The sequence below is a fragment of the Anguilla rostrata genome, chromosome 9 (assembly GCF_018555375.3).
Source record: "Anguilla rostrata isolate EN2019 chromosome 9, ASM1855537v3, whole genome shotgun sequence".
In the NCBI taxonomy this organism is placed as follows: domain Eukaryota; kingdom Metazoa; phylum Chordata; class Actinopteri; order Anguilliformes; family Anguillidae; genus Anguilla; species Anguilla rostrata.
This window is the reverse complement of record NC_057941.1, coordinates 45717397-45736655: the sequence shown is the minus strand read 5'-3', so window position 1 is coordinate 45736655 and position 19259 is coordinate 45717397. Positions and strand designations below refer to the sequence as shown.

The 19259-nt window shown below is 38.3% G+C and overlaps 4 protein-coding genes across 4 annotated transcripts; all 4 read left to right on the top strand.

Annotated features, from left to right (window-relative positions):
- Window positions 1-377: 377 nt before the first annotated feature.
- Window positions 378-2526, top strand: LOC135262421 (olfactory receptor 4B13-like). The gene has a single exon (XM_064349442.1). The coding sequence runs from the start codon at window positions 993-995 to the stop codon at window positions 1944-1946; it is 954 nt and encodes a 317-aa protein (XP_064205512.1). The 5' UTR covers window positions 378-992; the 3' UTR covers window positions 1947-2526.
- A 3166-nt stretch (window positions 2527-5692) lies between these two features.
- Window positions 5693-6787, top strand: LOC135264305 (olfactory receptor 2G3-like). The gene has a single exon (XM_064353170.1). It carries the CDS (start codon window positions 5783-5785, stop codon window positions 6785-6787), a length of 1005 nt encoding a protein of 334 aa, XP_064209240.1. The 5' UTR covers window positions 5693-5782.
- A 3807-nt stretch (window positions 6788-10594) lies between these two features.
- Window positions 10595-11909, top strand: LOC135262420 (olfactory receptor 6N1-like). Its single transcript, XM_064349441.1, has one exon. It carries the CDS (start codon window positions 10631-10633, stop codon window positions 11585-11587), a length of 957 nt encoding a protein of 318 aa, XP_064205511.1. The 5' UTR covers window positions 10595-10630; the 3' UTR covers window positions 11588-11909.
- Window positions 11910-14211: 2302 nt separating this feature from the next.
- LOC135262419 (olfactory receptor 6N1-like) lies at window positions 14212-17393 on the top strand. The gene is made up of 2 exons (XM_064349440.1): window positions 14212-14870; window positions 16071-17393. The coding sequence occupies exon 2, from the start codon at window positions 16109-16111 to the stop codon at window positions 17063-17065; it is 957 nt and encodes a 318-aa protein (XP_064205510.1). The 5' UTR covers window positions 14212-14870; window positions 16071-16108; the 3' UTR covers window positions 17066-17393.
- The last annotated feature ends 1866 nt before the right edge of the window (window positions 17394-19259 follow it).

Genomic DNA, 19259 nt, shown 5'->3' with positions numbered 1-19259 from the left:
GTCTAATTTTCAATAAATTTTGCCTGTGGCTCATTTATTTTTGCCACAGGCAAAAAAAAATAATAATAATAAAACTTAGTAAAAAGTGATCAATAACTCTTTGGAATCTCTGGATAATTAGCAGTGCAGCACTATTACTGTAGTTAATTCCCAGTGTTCATATTGTCACAGGACAGAGAATGGAACATGGTGTATTACATCATGCAAAAAATAGATAAAACTGCAGCTAAGCAGTCCTGTGATCAGACGTCTGCTTTGGACTTCAGGATAATACCTGGGACATCTTCATCTCTCAACAGACAAACAGGTAATAGAGGAATCATTCATAAAAGAATTGCAGTCCCAGTCTCTTCTAGGCTCGTTGTTGGTTTTTGAAATAGAACATGTATGTATTGGCGGATGATAAATTAATAATTAAAGGAAAGTATTATGCTGAGAGAAACGACTGTCGATTTAAGTTACACTTTATTATTGTGAACATTTTGCGAATGATGTGCTCATCTGGGGCGGCACGGTGGTGCAGTGGGTAGCACTGTCGCCTCACAGCAAGAAGGTCATCAGTTTGAATCTCGGCTTGGGGCCTTTCTGTACGGAGTTTGCATGTTCTCCCCGTGTCTGTGTGGGTTTCCTCCAGGTACTCCGGTTTCCTCCCACAGTCCAAAGACGTGCAGGTAGGCTCATTGGAGACTCTAAATTGCCCATAGGTATGAGTGTGTGAGTGAATGGTGTGTGTGTGCCCTGTGATAGATTGGCGGCCTGTCCAGGGTGTATTCCTGCCTCTCGCCCAATGCATGCTGGGATAAGCGCCCCCCGCGACCTGACCAGGATAAGCGGGTATAGATAATGGATGGATGTGCTTATCTGGAAAAGTAATCTAAAAATGTCATAGAAACATGTTCAACTTCTTATTTTGAGCCAATGTTGAGGAAAGAGAATGCTGAAGAAAACTTTATATCAACAACTGCTTTTCCTCCACAGGTTTTATTCACCATATGGACAACATATCTCTCAATATGGTGTTCACCCTTTCTGGCTTTAAAGAATTAAAAGCAAACAAATATACATACTTTGTTTTAATTTTAATTGCTTATTTGTCAATTATTTTATTTAATTTGATTGTGATTGTGACAATTATTCTAGAGAGAGCACTGCATGAGCCCATGTACATCTTCCTGTGTAACCTGTGCTTTAATGGACTGTATGGGTCAGCTGGTTTCTACCCTAAATTCCTGTCAGATTTAATTAATGACGTTAATTTCATCTCATACAATGGCTGTCTGCTACAAATATTTATAATCTACAGTTATGGAATGTGTGAGTATTCAACATTAATGATGATGGCCTATGACAGGTTTGTAGCAATATGCAAACCGTTGGAGTACCACATGAAAATGACGTCTCAGACTGTTGGGAGATTGATCTTGTTTTCATGGTCGTTTCCTTTTCTAACTGTATTTGGTGGGATTATGTTAACAAGCAGAATGCAATTATGTGGATCCCACATTGATAAACTCTACTGTGACAACTGGTCAATTGTGAAGTTGACTTGTGCACCAACAACAATAATTAATAATGTTTATGGGTTTTTTGTGATCCTTTCAGCAATAGCACAGGGACTATTTGTTGTGTATTCTTACATAAGGTTGATCAATGCATGCAGAAAATCAAAAGAGAATAAGAACAAATTTATGCAGACATGTGTGCCACATTTGCTTTCGTTAATCAACTTTACAATAGCTATTCTTTTTGACGTAATGTTCAGTCGATATGAGTCTAGGAATTTCCCAAAAGGTTTACGTGACTTCCTGCAGCTGGAATTTGTAATAATTACTCCTCTTTCAAATCCCATTATATATGGGCTGAAACTGACCGAGATACGTAAAAGAGTTTTTAGACAATATAAGGAACCTAAAATTAAAGATTCTCTGCATACCAAAAAAAGATAATGTGAGGTACACAGTACAATCTCACAATCCCCAGCCACTGCCTGTCAAAGCTAACCAGGTGTCTTGGCCCTCCCAACACAATAGCTAACAATTAAGCAGCTTGCTGTCAAAACTTAGATAACCATGCTTTCTTTTTATGAATTATCTCAACATGCTCCTACAAGTTAGATGGATAATCCCTGGTATTACAGACCCATCCAAACATTTATTTTAAATCAGGCCAATGGGCAATTACAGTAATCATGGTGTTGAGCTATCTTTGAGTACACTTACTTGGCAGTCGATTGTGCTCTTATTTGGAAGGATTGCACAGATTTCCCAATGTATGGAATATATGATGATTCTCAGGGAAACTATCATGGTGAAAATTATGCTACGTATTTTCTTTAAAGTTTCAGTGAAGTAAAAGTAGAGTAAAGTAGCCAAAAATAAAAATATTCAAGTAAAGCACTCGTATGCACAAAATGCTAAAGCACACTGCCGGTAGATTCCCCCTAATTTATTATTCACTTGAAATAAAACTCACTAATTGGTGCCCCTGTGATTCAAGAAAACCCTTTATGTAAATAAAGATATTTAATTAAATCACATCTGTGTATGACTGCAGTAGCACGGAGGGGGATAACATTACACTACAGGAAGATTTTATAGAAGATTTTTTATAGTATCCATTTATGGATAACTGAGTTATTCTGATCAACACCATTACAAAGATTTCCTTTGTACATAACAGTGCCTATATTATAAATTACAGTATTGTATTTCTTTAGGACAGAATATTACGGTAATTTGAGGCATTGTGAAATAAAAAGTTGCACTGTAATAAAGTCTTTTAGCATGTGAATTGGTGGCTCTCTTTTAAACTGGGTCTAGGCTTCATTTTGTATGGCTTCTGCAGCCACATCAGGAAATGGTGCCTCCTCTGGTCAGCCGGGTGGCTGCGATGACAGCCTCCAGCTCAACCACAGCTCACCCAGTGGACTGCATAGACAAAATGAGTGGAGGGTGCCTGCGTGTGTGCAAGTTAAAAAGAACGATGCTCACTTCAAAGCATGTTTATTTCATCTAACATCATACGGAATGCAAGTACAACACGGTGAATTGGATTGAATTTATTTTTCTTGTTACCGACTGTCTGTTGTAGACACTCTGCCCTCATGTGGTCATTGGTTTTGCCCGTCCATGCAAATCGGAGATGGCTATGTACGCATAGAGTTTGGGAAAACCGTCTGCCTACGCTGCTTACCTCCACTGGAAAGCACGTACTTACATTCAGCATAATTAAGGCCTTATTCACAAATCACTAGTGTTTAAAGGCATACTATGCAGGATTTTCACCTTCAACTGTACTCGGTCATTACAATGGCGAGCATGTAGGGCTGAATGGCCTGTTCTCGTCATTATGTTATGTTATGTTATGTTTTTACTATGATGCACTGGCAGTCTGTGTCTGTATGCATTTCTGCCCAGTCCTTGCTTGTCTGCTTGTATTCGTTATTCAAAAAAGTCACACAGTGCTGCCATTCATGTGCATAAATAAACGTTTGCTGTTATCTTTTAAAGTTTAATAAACTATACATTTTTCTATTTTGTACACTTGTAAATATCTTTATTGTTGCTGATGTTGTTCAAGTTAGTAAATTTTATAAATTTATAGTTTCTATAAATTTCTTTGTTGGCTAATGTTAGCTTAGATGACCGTAAAATGCCTTGTCCCACAACTGCTAGCTGTGACGTATATAACATGGGCAGCAGTGTTAGCTTGCCGTTAGCAAAATAATTATTTTGGCTGGAAAGCAACATTCAGTGGATCCAGTGCCATTTAAGAGAAAAATGCATGTGGATAAAAATGCCTAAACCACTGTGACAGGGAAGGTTATGTGAAATTTCATTAATATTCTCTATAGAAAAATTCTCCTTTGATTTGGAAAGGCTTTTGCTCTGGTAGGGCACACTTCCAAGGCCTATTAGGTTGCCCCTTGGTAGCATTATCCAAGTCAGATAGCTTTTATCTGTTAAAGGAAGTGCCACAAAACAAAAACATTGTTACATCATATCACACTGACCAAAGAACAAAGCCTTCAACAACAGAAGAAGAAGAAAAAAGAACATTTCGGACAATAAAAGAAGAAAGAATACTGCTTCTGTCAAGGCATGGCAGGAAATCAGGTACTTAACCCCTTAACGGGAGCCCCCTAGTGGCCAGGACGCCGTTGTCCTGAGATTTTTCAACTCAGACATTCAGTACTCCTGCAACTAAACTACGAGTGAAAACAACAAGTCTGTGTAACATTTTTTTTAGGAGACGATACATGACAACTATGCCAAATATGAAGTTCTAAGTGCCTACGCGCCACCCATCAAGATACTTCTGGTCATGTAGTGTATGTGGACATCTGACATTCAACATCTCATCCAAAATTATGGGCATTAATATTGAGTTGCTCCACCCTTTCCTGCTGTAGCCACCTCCACTTTACTCTGAAGGCTTTATACTAGATGTGGGAGCATTGCTGCAAGGATTTGCTTCCATTCAGTCAAAAGAGCATTAGTGAGGTGAGGTCAGGCACTGATTGGGCGATTGGCCTGGCTTGCAGTTGGCCTTCCAATTGATCCCAAAGATGTTGGATGGGGTTGAGGTCTGGGCTCTTTGCAGTTACATGTTTCCACCCCATTCTCGACAAAACCAGTTCTAAATAGACCTCGCTGTTTGCCTGGGTGCATTGTCATGGCTGAAACAGGAAATGGTCTAGAATCGTCTAGAATGTGATAGTATGCTGTAGCATTAAGACTTGCCTTCAGTGGAACTGAGGAGCCTAGACCAAATAATGAAAAGCAGCCCTTTCCTTGCTTTCTCCAATGGGTGGAGCTAAGGAGTAAGGAAAGGACACAACGAAAGGATGCAAGGAGGTACGGATTGGAATGAGCCCAGACAATCCAGGCGCAAACATCCCAGCATTCTATGCAGGACAGGCCCTATGCTGGGAACAAGGAAGACACAAGGCTCTGGAAACAGGCCTGCTGATGAGTGGGCAAAACGACAGTTTCCTACAGCTGGGGCAAGTTCACCCTTATTCCCTGAATGGTTTGTGGAAGCTGCTTTGACCATAATTTGGTTTTCTTTTTCTTCACATTCTCATATATACACACACACACAGACACACACCTTTGCCAGACCTTTCTCTCATGTGACAGTCCATTATAACACATGGCTTGGGGACAAACAGGAGGGTTCTAACAATTCCAAAAACACAAGTGGACTAAATCTGAAGGCAATTAACAGGGCATACGGCCATGACACTGTTAGCTGGCAAAAAAATCTGACTTAATGAAAAGTTATTTAGGACTGTAAGAAACCTCCGGAAAATTTGTAGCGTTAATTTATTCCCAAGGTTCTAATTATCATAGGAGAGAAAATGGAACGTGGCATATTACATCACACAGAAAAGAGATAAAACTCCAACTGTGATCAGCAGTTTGCTTTGGACTTCAGGACTTCTCTCTACAGGCGAAACAAGTAAGGACAGATCTATTTGTTTGGACTATTAACAGTTCAATGCAACTTCTGATTGTCTGTTCAAACATTCAACATGCTGCTGTATTTATAACTCTATATATAACAGACCAAAGTGATGCCTCCAAATTAAGAGGGTTTGAGGGTTTAGGCCAAAAGGCACTTCAGTAAAAATTAAAAAGAGAAACTTCAGAAATTTGTTCTTAGAGTATCCATCATCTTGTGAAATATGATTTCATAGATCCCTATCTGCTAAGATGCAAATAAAATGTAGTCAACTGTTTATTTTATGCCAGTTTTAATGACAGAATAGGCCCAAAAAATGTTTTCTTTTTTAAAAAACTGCTTTTCCCCCACAGGTTTTATTCACTGTATGGACAACATTTCTATCAATATGATTTTCACACTTTCTAGCCTTAAGGAATCAAAAGCAAACAAATATATATACTTTGTTTTTATTTTATTTGTCTATTTTTTAATTATTTTATTTAATCTGACTCTGATTGTGACAATTATTCTGGAGAGAGCACTGCATGAGCCCATGTACATCTTCCTGTGTAACCTGTGCTTCAATGGTTTGTATGGGACAGCTGGTTTCTACCCTAAATTCCTGTCTGATTTGATTAATGACAATTATCTTATCTCATACAATGGTTGTGTACTGCAAATATTTGTAATCTATGGTTATGTAATGTGTGAATTTGCAACTTTAATGATAATGGCGTATGACAGGTTTGTTGCAATATGCAAACCATTGAACTATCACGCCATAATGACACTAACAAATACTGGCAGATTAATTTTATCTTCGTGGTTGTTTACCTTGACTACTGTGATCACTGCAATTACGTTAACAAGGAGGTTGGAATTGTGTGGGTCCCACATTGATAAATACTACTGTGACAACTGGTCAGTTGTGAAACTGTCTTGTGTACCAACTACAATTAATAATGTGTTTGGATATATTTTAATACTTTCATTAATAGCTCATGCTGTTTTTATTTTGTTTTCTTATATGAAATTGATCAATGCATGCATAAAATCACAGGAAAACAAGAAAATATTTATGAAGACCTGTTTACCACATTTACTTTCATTAATAAACTTTACGGTGGCTATTCTTTTTGACACATTGTTCAGTCGCTACGGATCAAGGGATTTCCCACAAAGTATACGTGACTTCCTGCAGCTGGAGTTTCTAATAATTCCTCCTCTTTTAAATCCCATTATATACGGGCTGAAACTGACCGAGGTACGTAAAAGAGTTTTTAAGAAATGTAAGGAACCAAAAATTAAAGACTGTAGACTGCATCGAAGAAAGAGATAATGTATTGTACACTGTACAATCTGTTTGTATATGCTGTTTGTATGTTTACTCTCTTCGCGTTTCACTGTTGTAGCTCATGGAAGGGTGGTACTGGAGCTTCTACACCACGTTTATCTTGTCATGTACTGTACCTCACTGGCGGCAGTGTAGTGTAATGGGGAAGGAGCTGGTCTTGTAACCTAAAGGTCACAGGTTCGAATCCCAGGTAGGACATTATTGGAATTGCTTCTGCGCAATGCTTCTGTATAAATGGATGTGATGTAAATGCTACGTAAAACCTGTGTTAATTAAAGTCGTTAAATGCCTGTAATGTAATGTACCTTCAGCATTCACAGAGCTGCAGGACCCTGGGCAGCGTCAGCCCCACTCGCAGAGATGGTGACAGCACGGCCATTAATCACAGCCTGCTACCCACTGTCTAATTGTTGAGTTCTGTAAAAGGCCTAACTCTCAGACCTGGAAGAGGAGGACCCCAGGTTCCTGGGTCTCCAGAGGTCCCCAACGGCCCCTGGTGTCTTGGCCTTCCCTGCCTACCATTGCAGGCATTGGACATTTTACTGCGTATTCCATTCTGTAACTCAGCACATCCTACCAAGCTTTATAATCTAATAATACTTTTAGAGCCATGTTGTCCAGCTAACTCAACAAAGCTGGCTAATTTGATTCTAATTCTAATTTCACTTTTTCTGTACAAAGCTGAATAATTTTTTTGTTTTTTTGTTTTTTTAATGAAAACCAATTTGTTTATTAGCATGTACTTAGCTAAATGCCATGTTTAACTGAATGTGATTTGCAAGGATTTAGATTTGGCATTCTGCCATCAAAAAATTGCACACATTTCCTGATGTAAGGAATACACAAAGATTCTCTGTGAGCTGCACTCACACGCATGGGGGAAGCTGTGGCTCGTTGCCAAATAATCACAGCTGTTAGCCATTGCTTAATTGCTGAGTTCTGTGAAAGGTCTAACTCTCAGACCAAGAAGCAGAAGGGCCCAGCCACAGCCAAACCCAATTTCCCTGGTCTCCAGTCATTTTGTCAAAGCTTAGCAGGTCTCTAAAGTCCTCCCCGCCCACCACTGCTGGGCCTCCCAGAGGGCCTCTCACCAACTGCCAACGCGAAGCTTCCAGAAAATCCTCCCCACGCACCACTGCTGGGCCTCTCACCAACTGCCACCGTGAAGCTTCCGGAAAGTCCTTTATCAACCACCACCGCGGCCCTTCTTGAGGGCATGGGCGTTTGCTTTGTTGTTTCCTTTCTGTACAGTTTGGTTTACTATTGTTAAGACAATCAATCAGCCATTGAACGGAGCGCACACCAAAAAAATATTCTCAACAAAAACATGTTTTCAGCGTGCAAAAAAGTTACTCCCCCATCATGCAAAGCACTGTCTATAAGCCATTAATGAAAACTTGCAAAATCTAGGTCTACTGTTAAAAGAATTGATATCAAATTGAGGCCAAGTTACAACAAACAACATTGGTTGGTTATTATTATTATTATTATATTTAGAAAATTGTGTATTATTTTTATTATGTATAATCAGATATTATTTTTTATTTAACATTGTAAAATAAATTATACTGTTGTACTTATTCGGCTAAACTTACTATGTGACCCACAAACATCCAGTACATTCATGGGGCAACATATCTGGATAGGTTAGTACAAATGGTTTACTGTAAAGTTAACTTTTAACTTTAGTTAAGGTCACTGGCCAGCTAGCTATTGTTCGGTATTTTTAGCTTTAATTATAGCTAAGTTAACAGGACAGAAGGTTTCTAGCTAGTGTGCTGTTGTAAACATCCAAATAGAATAGCTAGATAGTAAGTAGTTAAGTAGGTGACTAGTCAGCCGTTCAGTCCGTTATTGATGCCACATGCCAGTGCCGGCTAGCTAGCTACACTCCATAACGCTAGCAAAGAGCGTAAAGGAAACACTAGTTTCATATTTCATTTTAACTGAACTGAGCTGAAGTAAGCAGGTTAGCCAGCCATGCTGTTGGTTTAATGAAGCTGTGTAGCCAGCCAGCTATATGAATGAAACAAACGTGGCTATATAGCTGGCTACATAGTGTTTTGGTTAACAGTAGCCTAACAGTAGTCAACTGCAGTAATTCAATCTGACGTTTTATGGCCTACCTTGTATACTAGTAGCGTGGTGTGTCGTTCGTGAACAATCCGTTCCTTCAGAACAAATCTTTTTGGTGAACGAAAGGAACTGACACTATTTACGGATTTGTTCCTTTCATTCAGCTCTCAGTAAGTTAAATTGGGAGCTTGCCATTTGCTGAAGCTGTAGTTACTCCTCTTTATCAATCATTTTCACGATTGGGCTCTGCTGTCTGTAGTAGCCATTAGCCAACGACAGCAGTGATCCGCTTAAGCGCGGCGTGCTTTGCTCTCTGAGGGTGGACTTAAAGTGGGGACCGAATCCGTGGAGGAACTGGACCTGTCTTTGAGGACTGAATCCGTGAAGGAACTGGACATTATAGCCCCTTTTCCACTGCAGGGCCGAATGGTTCTGAGCACGGAGAGGAACTATCTAGCTATAATATGATACAGGAAACAACACAACGTAGTTTCCCAACACAAATACAAATAAAGACAAGGCATATCCGACAATCCCGCTGCAGCCACGCTAACCATTGCATTCAGTAGAATCCGTGAATTATGAGTCATTAAATTAGGACTATGAAGTTAGAGTGTAAATAATAATAAAATGATTATAATAATAAAACTTCTCAGAGCAACACTGACATTCTCTTTTTTGGAGGACACTTTGAATGAGGGAGTCTGCAAAGGGATTTTAATTCAATAAAACCAGAAAATCAACATTTGCTCACCTGTCCTAATGATCCTAAATAATTATATATTGCCCATGGGAAATTTTTTAAAATAAAAATTATAGAATTGAACATGTTCAAGTTCAAGGTTGGCCACAGTTGGTCAGGCCCTTAAGCCTATGTGATTTTTAATGCAGACTACAATGATCATTAAACTGTTTCCTTTATGTATTAGCCAAACAGACTGCTTAATCTGAATTGTAGAATGAAGTAAATTTTGGCAAAAGTCAGATTAGGAATGTGAGGTGCTCCTACTGTACTGTTTCATATTATTAATACCACTACTTCAGAGCTGTGAAGAACTGCACATGAAACCAGTTAGAAATGGTTTTAATGGTTTTACCAGTATAATCTTTGAAGCAATTAGACAGCTCATTAGACAAATAACAGTGCGTGTCTCTGTAGAGTTCTTTTTTTTTCTTTTTTTTTTTTGAATCCCATGATTATTCTCCCCTTGCGGTGAAGAATATAACTTCGGTGCAGTTGGCGATGGTGTTCACTTGCTGTACAGATTGTGAATGGCTGGGTCTTTTGAAAAGGTAACATTATTTATTAAGTAGAAAATTAGGTATGTGTATATCTTTAAATTACTTCTTAGAAGCATGCTAAGTAATAATTGCTGTACCATACGCTACTTACAGGGAAGTGTGTTTTACATTTTGGCACTTAGGACAGTAGAACTTTGTCAGTGGCAGATTCTGGAGATAACACCTATGGTTTAATTTTCCAGGTGTTCAAAAATGTCACTTCTGCATTTGAAATTAAAAGGTAATTGTCCAACAGTAAATTATAAATTTTAAATTATATGCAAGAATGAATGTTCATTTTTACTGTTGGAGATGCTGCCTGAAAAAAAATGAGTTATACAGAAATATAGTTGGCAAGCTTATGTTGTGCTTTACAATTTCCTTGGTTTCATGTTTTGCATTAATTTTTAATTAATATTTTCAACTTTCAGAGCATTTTTCAACAAGAAGTGTGAGATAACTGGAAGAAAAATGGAGAACTCATCTGCTGTTTTGACACTCTCTGGATTGCAAGAAGCAAGAACATACAGATACATTTACTTTTCCTTGACACTCTTTATTTACCTACTGATTATCGTATTTAACTTAACCCTGATCTTGATAATCTGCTTGGAGAGGGACTTGCATGAGCCCATGTATATCTTCCTGTGCAATTTGTGCATTAATGGACTATGGGGCACTGCTGGGTTCTACCCCAAAATCCTACTGGACATTCTGTCGGACGTTCATGTCATTACGTTCAGTGCTTGTTTGGCACAGACATTTGTAATCTACACTTTTGTCATGTGTGAGATACCGCTGTTAACTGTGATGTCATATGATAGGTATGTGGCAATTTGCAGGCCATTAGAATTCCACACAATCATGACCCCCCTAATGGTAAGAGGACTGTTGCTATATGCCTGGCTTCTTCCAATGACTGAGGCACTGGTCAGTATTATTTTAATGCAGAGGCTTCCCCTGTGCAGGTCTCACATTGACAAACTGTACTGTGACAATGGGTTCATAATGAAACTGTCATGTGTCCCCACCACCCTCAACAGTATGTGGGCGATAGTCATTCTGTCTGTGCATGTCTTACATGTATTACTGATACTGTATACCTACGGGCATATAGTAAGTGTTTGTCTGCGATCTAGTGAGGGGAGGGTCAAGTTCATGGAGACCTGCGTGCCACACCTAGTAACCTTGGCCAGTTTTCTTGCCGCAACACTCTTTGACTTCGTGTACAGCAGACACAACTCTAAAGTCCTTCCTCTCAGTTTGCGCAACTTCATGGCTGTAGAGGTCCTGGTGGTTCCCCCTCTGTTCAACCCCATTGTGTATGGACTCAGAATGAAGCAGATACGCACCAGAGTCAGCAGGCTCTTTAGAAACACCACTGAGTCACTCAGATTTGGAGGTAGGACAGAGTGGCATGAAAAGTGAATCTTCCACACACATGGAGATGGGTCTATTCAGAGAATGTAAATGCATCTGACAACAGACAGCGAAAGTGGCCAGTACAGATCAAACAGCAATTAAATGGTTAGAAAATAAAATTTCTAATGCTTGGATTGTTGTTGTTTTAACCCTTTAGACAGCTGTAAAATCCTACAGACTATATTAAGAATCATTTGTAAAGAAAATCACTAGTTAAGTAACATGTTTCACTGCAACTTCACAGTGAATCTGTGTGACAAAAACAGACACCAAGATGCTTGGTTTTAAAACACAGTGTTAAATCAATTCTAATAAAGTACATTTTATTCTGATCAATTACATTTCATCTCTCTTTGATTCATATACATCAAACAGATCCATTTGACAGAAACAACTTAACACTGAAAATTTTATGTTCATTAGCTGACAGCAAGGTAAGTAAAATATGTGATGTAAAAGGGTAGGTCTGCTATTTTAAGTGTACTTTATCTGTTTGTGCTCACAGGTTTTTTGTTTTTCAAATCACTACTCCATTGTTCTTCACAAAACATCAATAGGCTATTTTGTTGTTATATGGCACCATCTTTTGGTCAATATTTAAAATGACCGACATAAACTTGCATTCAGGTGTGTGAGAAGGTCAAAGCAGGCAGACAATGGCTTGGACATATTCAGCAGTATAATGACACATGTTGGGAGAGCCCTTTATAATTTCACATTAAAATAGCAAATCGTGTAGATATTTCCAAAAATGCCTAATTTATAAAACGCAACATGTAATATGCAACCAAACACCAATGACAACAGAATCAAGTTTTTCAAACAAGGAATGTGTATGGATGCAGAATGTTAAAACATGCAAAAATGTATGATATTTTTAGAAATCACTCACTGGCATTTGTTCAGACATTATGACTGCTCAGGACAAACCATGCATCGCTATACCACTCAAGCAGCCTTAAATGGACAAGCAACTCAGGAGTCTCTTATGAGTGACTGTGAGACGTTTTGTGTTTCTAAAATAATGAAAGTGTCATACATAGTTGATGATTTTAATTTGTGTGCTTAATTTGTCTCCAAGCCCAATATTAGCAAGTGATAGCAAAGGACAAAATCCTGAAGATACTGTGGCCCTCAAAGACTGGATTTTTTCAATCCCTGCTTTTGGTCACTCAGTGTGTTGGATGTGACCTAAAATTTCTTGGACACAAACATTTACAGGGATTCCTAAATAAGAATATACAAAATGGACCATGTGACATTAAAATAGTTTGTTTCTGTGAAAGATATTTTGTGGGTTTTTTGTTATGAGGCAGCAGCAGGCTTACAGCATGTATGGTAGGACTGACGAATGGAGGAATGACTAAATATTTTACTGAAAAAATGTTATAAACCTCCTGCTTATGCCTTCACCTGAAGCAGATGTTTAAATAAAACTGCAGATTTAGCTTAAATGTCAAACAGTTACAGTAGCAGACACTCTGTCACAGAGCTTCTCACATTTTATTTGGCATACGAAATGAAATTTACAGAGTTGATTATTTACAGAAGCAACACCAGCTGAATTCTTTGTTCAAAGTTTAACAACAGAGCCCTGCCAAGTAAATAAACTGCAAACGCACTATTACAAGCTCAGTTCCCCTACCATTGTACTACACTGCCACCCAGAGCAGAAACATTGCATATCATGATACAGCCCATTGGCTGTGTCATATGGCAGCACATCTCTTCAGATTGCACCATGTCTCTGTCATGGTTCTGTGTTTCTGTTTTTGTTTTCCCCTGTTGGGCCGCCAGATGTCAGCACTTCTGTTTTGTGTCCTGCTCGTTCCCCTGTTCGTTAATTGTATTATTGCTTTCAATTATTTAATTATTGTTTCTGCTTGTGTCTCCTTGTTCCCACCCTGTATTGGTTTGATTGTTGATTGTGCCCTCCTGTGCCTTGTTGGTTTTGAGTCTATTTAAGTCCTTTGTCTCCCTGACTCGGGTGCTGGCTCCTTGTTTTTCTGAATGCATTTTATGTGTGTTTCTGCCTGCCCGTGTTTTGACCTGCTTGTGTGTTTCTGACTGTGTTTCCGCCTGTGTGTTTCTGCCTGTTCGTTCCTGCCTAGTTTCTGTCCTGCCCGTGTTCTGCTGTGTGTTTTGAATTTTGAGTTTTCCGTTTTGTTGTTTTGGAAGTGCCCTGCGTGGCCTTTTTAATTTCCTGTTTTTTTTGTTTTTTTTTTTGTTCCTTGTCGTGTAAGTAAAGTCTTAATTTTCCCTTTTTGAGTTTGTGTCATTTTTACTCTGCGTTTGAGTCCTCCTTACCCGTTACGTGACTGTCTCCCCTGGCCCTTTTTAACTGTCTTATTTGTCTATTCTTGTATTTGCTTTTGAGGCAGCAATTTTATAGACATAGCTGGGTGAAGATATGTCAGCTGTGTAGTGGCTCTTAGTCCCTAAAATTAATTGTTGGTTTGTTCAGCTAACTAAACTTGTTTAAAAATGAGCCTTCTGTCCCTTCTTGCTGATATGACAATAATACAATTTAGTAGACCAACACTTAGATATTCCTTTTTGGAGGACACTCTGAATAAGGGATTCTGCAAGGGATTTTAATTCAACGAAAACATAAAACCAGTATTTTGCCACCTGTCCTAATAATCCCAAATAACTATATAAAGCCCGTGGGACCATTTTGTATATTGATTAGAGAACTGAACATGTAACTCAGTTGCTAGTTTCCATAAGTGGCCAGTTAAAGTCTTAGGCTGGCTACTGCTTTTGGTCAGGAACTTAAGCAAAGTTCTTCATCTCAACTGTAGATAAACTATGGTATAAATTTGCCCTCAATGTGTTTACTAATATGTGATTCTTAAAGCAGAAGCTTTCCATAAAGGGACTATGTTACAATGATCATTCAACTGTTGCATTCAAGCATCAGTCACCAGAATGCCTAATCTGAAATATAGAATGATCTGTTTAAAATTTGACAATCCTAATTAGGAATGTGCGGTGGTTCTCCATTGTTTCCTATCATTAATATCTATACTTCAGAGCTGAGAAACAACCCATGAAACCAGTAGGGAATGTTTTTTTTAAATGTAAACTGTAGGACCAGTATAATCTCTGAAGCAGTTGAAGCTCATTAGACAGCTAACAGTGTGTGGCTCTGTGGAGTGTTTTTATTTTTCTTTTTTTTAATCCCATGATTATTCTCCCCTCACGGAAAAGAATAAAACTTCGCTGTGGTTGGCGATGGTGTTCACTTGCAAAGAACAGATTGTGAATGGCTGGGTCTTTTGAAAAGGTAACATTATGTATTAAGTATGAAATTACTCATATGTATACAGTTAATTATTTTTGAACCATGCTAAGTATTCATTGCTGTACTTTACAATATGTGCAGAGAAGTGTATGTTCATGGGGTTTTTCAATTGATATTTACCTAGAGTTTATGCAGAAAATAAATAACTTGTGTATTTAACTCATCTAATCACACTAATTTTCTCACTGTGAAAAGAAAAAATGTTTGCTTGAAAATGAGAATCTCCAAATTAGTGCAAACTATTGCCTTTGATGCTTTGTGTTTCTAAGTGTAACTTGATAAGCCAGCAGAGCAGATAGTTGATTTTACTAGCTTATTATAAAAATATGGGAAGCAGATTTTTGTATTGTTGGTAGCTAGTTGACATTTGCCTCAAATACTCAATTGCTTTAATCCAAAATCGATTAATAATAGCTGACATTCATTGTTTACTATTTATTTTAAAAGGGGACCATCCGTATGTGGCTAGCTGGCTGCCATCGTCCAGATCCATTTTTTGATATTTTTTAAAAAATCATTCAATGCAACCTATTGGACATAAACATTTAAATGCGAAAGTATTAGGACAGTGGCACATTTTTCATGCTTTGGCTCTGTACTCCCACACATTGGATTTAAAATAAAAGAATTGAATATCACCATAAAATGCAGACAGTGTGCTTTCATTTGAGGGTTTTTACATCAGTCTTGAATGGTCTGGCTAGAAGTTATAGGTCTTTTTATGCGTAGTTCCTCCATTAAACTGCACTTCCCCAATAGTCAAAAAATCAGATATATGAGAGAAATGCTGAAATTTGCTAGAAATTATATATTTAAAAAGAAATATTTTTGCCAATTTGAATTTTTTTCTGGCCCCTTTTGAAAATGTAAAATTTGGCGATTATCAGTAGTAACATTCACCCACTTAGGACAGTTGACCTATGTCAGAGTCAAATTCTGGAAATATCCTCTCCAAGCACTTACAGTATGGGTTAATTTTCCAGGTGAACAGAAATTTCACTTCAGTATTTGAAATTTTTTTAAATTACATGCCAAAACAAATGTTAGTTTTCACTGTTGGAAATGCTGCCTGAAAAAAAGCGATTATACAGAAGTATAGTTTGCAAGTGCATGTTGTGATTTACAATGTACTTGGTTTCATATTTTGAATTAATGTCTTACATTAATATTTTCTAATTTCAGAGCATTTTTCAAAAAGAAGTGTGACAACAGGAGGAAAAATGGAGAACTCATCTGATGTATTGACACTCTCTGGATTGCAAGAAGCAAGAACATACAGATACATTTACTTTTCCTTGACTCTCTTTATTTACCTACTGATTATCATATTTAACTTCACCCTGATCTTCATAATCTGCTTGGAGAGGGACTTGCATGAGCCCATGTACATCTTCCTGTGCAATTTGTGCATTAATGGACTATGGGGCACTGCTGGGTTCTACCCCAAAATCCTACTGGACATTCTCTCGGATGTTCATGTCATCTCGTACAGCGGCTGTGTGGCACAGGAATTTGTAATCTACACTTTTGTCATGTGTGAGATACCGCTGTTAACTGTGATGTCATATGACAGGTATGTGGCAATTTGCAGGCCATTAGAATTCCACACAATCATGACCCCCCTGATGGTAAGAAGACTGTTGCTATGTGCCTGGCTTCTTCCAATGACTGAGGCATTGGTCGCTCTTTCTTTAACACTGAGGCTTCCTCTGTGCGGCTATCACATTGACAAGCTGTACTGTGACAATGGGTTCATAATGAAACTGTCATGTGTCCCCACCACCCCCAATGCTGCGTGGGGGATAGTTATAGTGTCTGTGCATGTCTCACATGTATTACTGATACTGTATACCTACGTGCATATAGTAAGTGTTTGTCTGCGATCTAGTGAGGGGAGGGTCAAGTTCATGGAGACCTGCGTGCCACACCTAGTAACCATAGCCAGTGTTCTTGCCGCAACACTCTTTGACCACATGTACAGCAGACACAACTCTAAAGTCCTTCCTCTCAGTTTGCGCAACTTCATGGCTGTAGAGTTCCTGGTGGTTCCCCCTCTGTTCAACCCCATTGTGTATGGACTCAGAATGAAGCTGATACGCACCAGAGTCAGCAGGCTCTTTAGAAACACCACTGAGTCACTCAGATTTGGAGGTAGGACAGAGTGGCATGAAAAGTGAATCTGCCACACACATGGAGATGGGTCTATTCAGAGAATGTAAATGCATCTGACAACAGACAGCGAAAGTGGCCAGTACAGATCAAACAGCAATTAAATGGTTAGAAAATAAAATTTCTAATGCTTGGATTGTTGTTGTTTTAACCCTTTAGACAGCTGTAAAATCCTACAGACTATATTAAGAATCATTTGTAAAGAAAATCACTAGATAAGTAACATGTTTCACTGTAATTTCACAGTGAATCTGTGTGACAAAAACAGTCACCAAGATGCTTGGTTTTAAAACAGTGTTAAATCAATTCTAATAAAGTACATTTTATTCTGATCAAGTACATTTCATCTCTCTTTGATTCATATACATCAAACAGATCCCTTTGATAGAAATAACTTAACACTGAAAATGTTATTATGTTCATTAACTGACAGCAAGGTAAGTAAAATATGTGATGTAAAAGGGTAGGTCTGCTATTTAAAGTTTATCTTATCTGTGTGTGCTCACACTTTTTTTGTTTTTCAAATCACTACTCCATTGTTCACAAAACATCAATAGGCTATTTTGTTGTTATATGGCGCCATCTTTTGGTCAATATTTAAATAGACCGATATAAACTTGCATACAGGTGTGTCAGAAGGTCAAAGCAGGCAGACAATGGCTTGGACATATTCAGCAGTATAATGACACATGTTGGGAGAGCCCTTTATAATTTCACATTAAAATAGCAAATCGCGTGGATATTTCCAAAAATTCCTAATTTATAAAACGCAACATGCAATAAGCAACCAAACACTGACAACAGAATTTAGTTTTTCAAACAAGGAATGTGTACGGATGCAGAATGTTAAAACATGCAAAAATGTATGATATTTTTAGAAATCACTCACTGGCATTTGTTCAGACATTATGACTGCTCAGGACAAACCATGCATCACAATACCACTCAAGCAGCCTTAAATGGACAAGCAACTCAGGAGTCTCTTATGAGTGACTGTGAGAAGTTTTGTGTTTCTAAAATAATGAAAGTGTCATACATAGTTGATGATTTTAATTTGTGTGCTTAATTTGCCTCCAAGGCCAATATTAGCCAGTGATAGCAAAGGACAAAATCCTGAAGATACTGAGGCCTTCTCACATTTTATTTGGCATATGACATGAAATTTACACAGCTGATTATTTACAACACCAACACCAGTTGAATTCTTTGTTCAAAGTTTAACAACAGAGCCCTGCCAAGTAAATAAACTGCAAACACACTATTATCAGCTCAGTTCCTCCACCATTGTACTACACTGCCACCCGGATCAGAAACATTGCATATCATGATACAGCCCAGTGGCTGTGTCACTTGGCAGCCTGTCTGTTCGAACTGCAGTGTCACCCCTGGCCCTTTTTAACTGTCTTATTTCTCTCTTCTTGTATTTGCTTTTCAGAAGGCAATGTTATAGGCATAGATGTGTAAAGACATGTCAGCGATGTAGTGGCTTCTACTTTTGATTCTTAAATTAATTGTTCGTCTGTTCGGTTAACTTTAAATTTGATGTTTAGAAATGGGCCTTCTGTTCCTTCTTGCTGATATCACAATATTAAAATGTATTAGACCAACCCTGAGATTCTCACTGTTGAGGATACTCTGAATAAGGGAGAGTGCAAAAGGGATTTTAATTCAATAAAAACATAAAACCAACATTTTGCCACCTATCCTAATAATCCCAAATAACTATATAATTCCCGTGAGACAATTTTTTTTTTTTAATTAGCGAACTGAACATGTACCTCAGAAATTGCAGGTTCAATTTTTAGGCTGGCCACTGCTGTTGCTCAGGCTCTTAAAGCTGGTACTAATATCAACTGTAATTAAACTATGGTGTAAATTTGCTCTGAATATGTTTACATGTATGTGATTTTTAACGCAGCAGCTTTCCATAAGGGGATGGTGTTACAATGATCATTCAACTGTTGCATTTAAGCATCAGTCAACAGAATGGCTAATCTAAATTATAGAATTATCTGTTAAAAAAATGTGGGCGGCATGGTGGTGCAGTGGGTAGCATTGTTGCCTCGCAGCACGAAGGTCGTGGGTTCAAATCTCGGCTTGGGGCCTATCTGTGTGGAGTTTGCATGTTCTCCCTGTGTCCGCGTGGGTTTCCTGCAGGTACTCCGGTTTCCCCCCACACTCCAAATACATGCAGGTAGGCCG